We start from the raw sequence: 3,119 nt of genomic DNA, 5'->3' as shown, positions 1-3,119 counted from the left end.
TTTGCGATACATTGGTTCTGGTATTATACCGAACAGTACCAAAAAAAAATATTCAAATTGGTTCAGCCGTTCTCGAGTTTTGACGACCGTGACATACGAAGACAACATTTGTATATATTTAAATATGGAAAAGGGTTTTTTCTTAACAGCGGCAAACCTCCGAGTGTATTTCTGCCATGAAAAACATCTTCTCATAAAAATACCTAGTTTCCACAATATCGACTTGGCCCTATAAGTTTGTTTTTCGTTATGCAAATAAGCATACAGATTCTTTGTTTATGTTAAAGCTGTTAAAGTCTGGCATCACCGCAACAACGTGTATTCTCTTTGAGTTTAGTTTGTACTGACGTTCTTATGATGTACATACAATTTTCTATTCTTACTTCCAATTAAACTTCTGATCTAAAAACACTTAAACGCGCGAGTTTTATTAGGTTATGGGCCCAGAGGCCTTATTCTGATCCTAAAAGAAATTTTCGAAATTAAGAAGAAAAAGTTTGCGTAATGACATCGCTTTATACTATAGATAAGCTTGAAGAATCAAGCTACGAAACCTGGTTGGTGCAGATGCGGAGTGTGCTGATTCATGGTGGTCTGTGGAAAGTGGTGACTGGCACGAAGCCTTCGAATGCGGAAGAACTTACGCTATGGACCGTGAATGATGAGAAGGCATTGGCGACTATCCTACTGAGTGTGAAGCCCAATCAACTAAACTACGTAAAGAATTGCAAGTCGGCGGCAGAGGCTTGGTAGAAATTGCTAGAAGTGCACAAGCCGCAAGGGCCGGTACAGAAAGTTAGCTTATACAAACAGCTCTTGAACAAGCGCATGCGCGAAGACGAGAATATTGTGGAGTTTCTCAATGCTTTTACGGAAATAAGCTTGCAGAGATTGGCATAGTCATTCAAGAAGAATTGTTAAGTATAATTCTGCTTTCAAGTTTACCTAAATCGTTTGAAAATTTCTTCGTAGCGATAGAGACACGTGATAGTTTGCCTTCACTCAGCACCTTAAAGTTAAAGATTTTAGAAGAAGGTGAGAGGCGAAAGCGACAAAATGAATCGTCAGACGAAGGCGGACAACAGACCTTCATTGCCCGTGAGCATGACAAAAAGCAAAAGAAAAAGTTTAATGGCAAGTGCTTTGCATGCGGGAAGAAGGGTCACTTTGCCAATAAATGCAAGGAAAAGCAAAAAGGTGGAGAGGCTGCAATGAATGTTATAGCAACAGCAAACACACTGACTAGCTTCGATCGATCATGTTGTTACATAGACAGCGGGGCGACTTCGCACATGAGCAACAACAGAAATTTGTTCGTAAAGTAAGAAGAGTGTAAAGAAAAGATTTGGTTAGCAGCAAGCTACGCTGTTACTGCGCTGGGCAAAGGTGAAGTATTGCTGCGTACGAAACAGAGAACAGTTCGATTGCACAAAGTGTTATACTCGCCGGAGTTGAAAGGCAACTTCATCTCAATTGGCAAAGCAGTTGAGCACGGCATGACGGTCAGCTTCGAACAACAGCATGGTTCGATCAAGAACAAGCAAGGCGATGTTATTCTCAAAGCGAAAAGGAAATGTAATTTGTATGTTGTTGATTTACATCAACATAGCTTGTACGCTGTAAGCAATGAAGAAGTTTGGCACAACTGGTATGGTCACCTGAATTATCAAAGCCTTCGTGAGCTAAGTCGTCGTGATATGTTGTGCGGGTTGAAGTACGACGAAAGGATTGAGCAAACGTGCTGCAATACTTGTATGTTGAGCAAAATACATGTACTACCATTTGCTAAGGCAACAGAGCGCAGATCAAAAAATCTGTTAGAGCTAATCCACTCCGATGTTTGCGGCCCTGTTAACGTGAAATCAATTGGAGGCTCACGATATTTGTTGACGCTGCAACATCATTATTAATTTAATATAGAAGCAAAAATTAAGCTGTTTCATGTTAAAATATTTGTAATTATGTATTTGGATGTAAAATAGCCTATTTTCTAAATTTTTTAAGCGATTAAATCTGGCAAAAATACGTTTTTGAAGCTATCTTACAAATGCTTATATCAAGATATAAAAAGCCCACACAACTATTGCCACTGATATAACTTATATCTAGCGACCAAAATGACAGCTGGACAGCAATAAATTTTATCCTGTGGAGACGGCCAGTAATAGATGATAAGTCGAGATTTATCTGTGTTTATTTTCTGAAAGCCAAAAGCGAAAAGCTTGAAAAGTTTAAAATGTACAAAACTTACGTAGAACGGCAAACAAACTGCAAAATCAAAGCGTTTAGGAGCGATAATGGCAAGGAGTATGTCAATAAAGATTTTGACGCGTTCTTGAGGCAGCACGGCATACGACACGAGTTAACAGTGCCACATACGCCGCAACAGAATGGGGTGGTTGAGCGAGCAAATCGCACTCTGGTAGAGATGGCGAGGAGTATGATGTTACATGCGCATGTAAAGCAGAGTTTGTGGGCGGAAGCGGTATCAACGGCTGCATATCTGAGAAACAGATGCCCAACAGCAATTCTAAAGAACAAAACTCCGTACGAAATGTGGTTTAATCGAAAACCAAAGGTCGGCCACTTGAAAACGTTTGGTGCTGTTGCAGTGGCGCTTGATAAAACACGACGAGAAAAGTTTGCAGCAAAAGGTAGACAGCTTATTATGGTTGGATATTCACTCGAAAGCAAGGCGTACCGTTTGTACGACGAAGAGCTAAACAAAATTGTTGTAAAGAGAGATGTACTCTTTAATGAAAATTTCGTTGATAACAGCAAAGCATGCAGTGATGGTGATAAAAGTAGCGAAAATGATGATGTACTCCAAGTTTTTCTCGGGGAAGAGAATATGCAAAATAGCCCACAACCGCAACCGCCCACAGCGAGCAACGACGAGTTGGAGAGCGACAGTTCATCCTATGACAGTGCAGATGCAGAAGGAGCATGTGAGTCGGTATATGATAATAGCAGTGACAACCAGGAGGAGATATCTGAAGATGTTACCAAGGTTGGTAAGGGTAGGCCGAAATTGCTACGAACTGGTCAGCGTGGACGACCCAAAAAGCGGTACAACGTAGTCAACAGCATAACAAGTGAGAGTGTTCCTACGAGCGTCG

The 3,119-nt window shown here is 40.8% G+C and overlaps 1 protein-coding gene across 1 annotated transcript; it reads left to right on the top strand.

Annotated features, from left to right (window-relative positions):
- Positions 1 to 504: 504 nt before the first annotated feature.
- On the top strand, positions 505 to 1,262 carry LOC118749427 (the record flags this gene model as incomplete). Its single annotated transcript, XM_036484229.1, is given in 2 exon segments — positions 505 to 731; positions 839 to 1,262. Coding segments are annotated over 2 exon segments (651 nt in total), but the record flags the coding sequence as incomplete, so codon positions are not given.
- Between the last annotated feature and the right edge of the window lie 1,857 nt (positions 1,263 to 3,119).

Source organism: Rhagoletis pomonella, unplaced genomic scaffold, assembly GCF_013731165.1.
Source record: "Rhagoletis pomonella isolate Grant_MI unplaced genomic scaffold, Rhpom_1.0 Rhpom_scaffold_00016, whole genome shotgun sequence".
In the NCBI taxonomy this organism is placed as follows: Eukaryota; Metazoa; Arthropoda; class Insecta; order Diptera; family Tephritidae; genus Rhagoletis; species Rhagoletis pomonella.
This window is presented reverse-complemented; position numbering and strand designations above follow the sequence as displayed.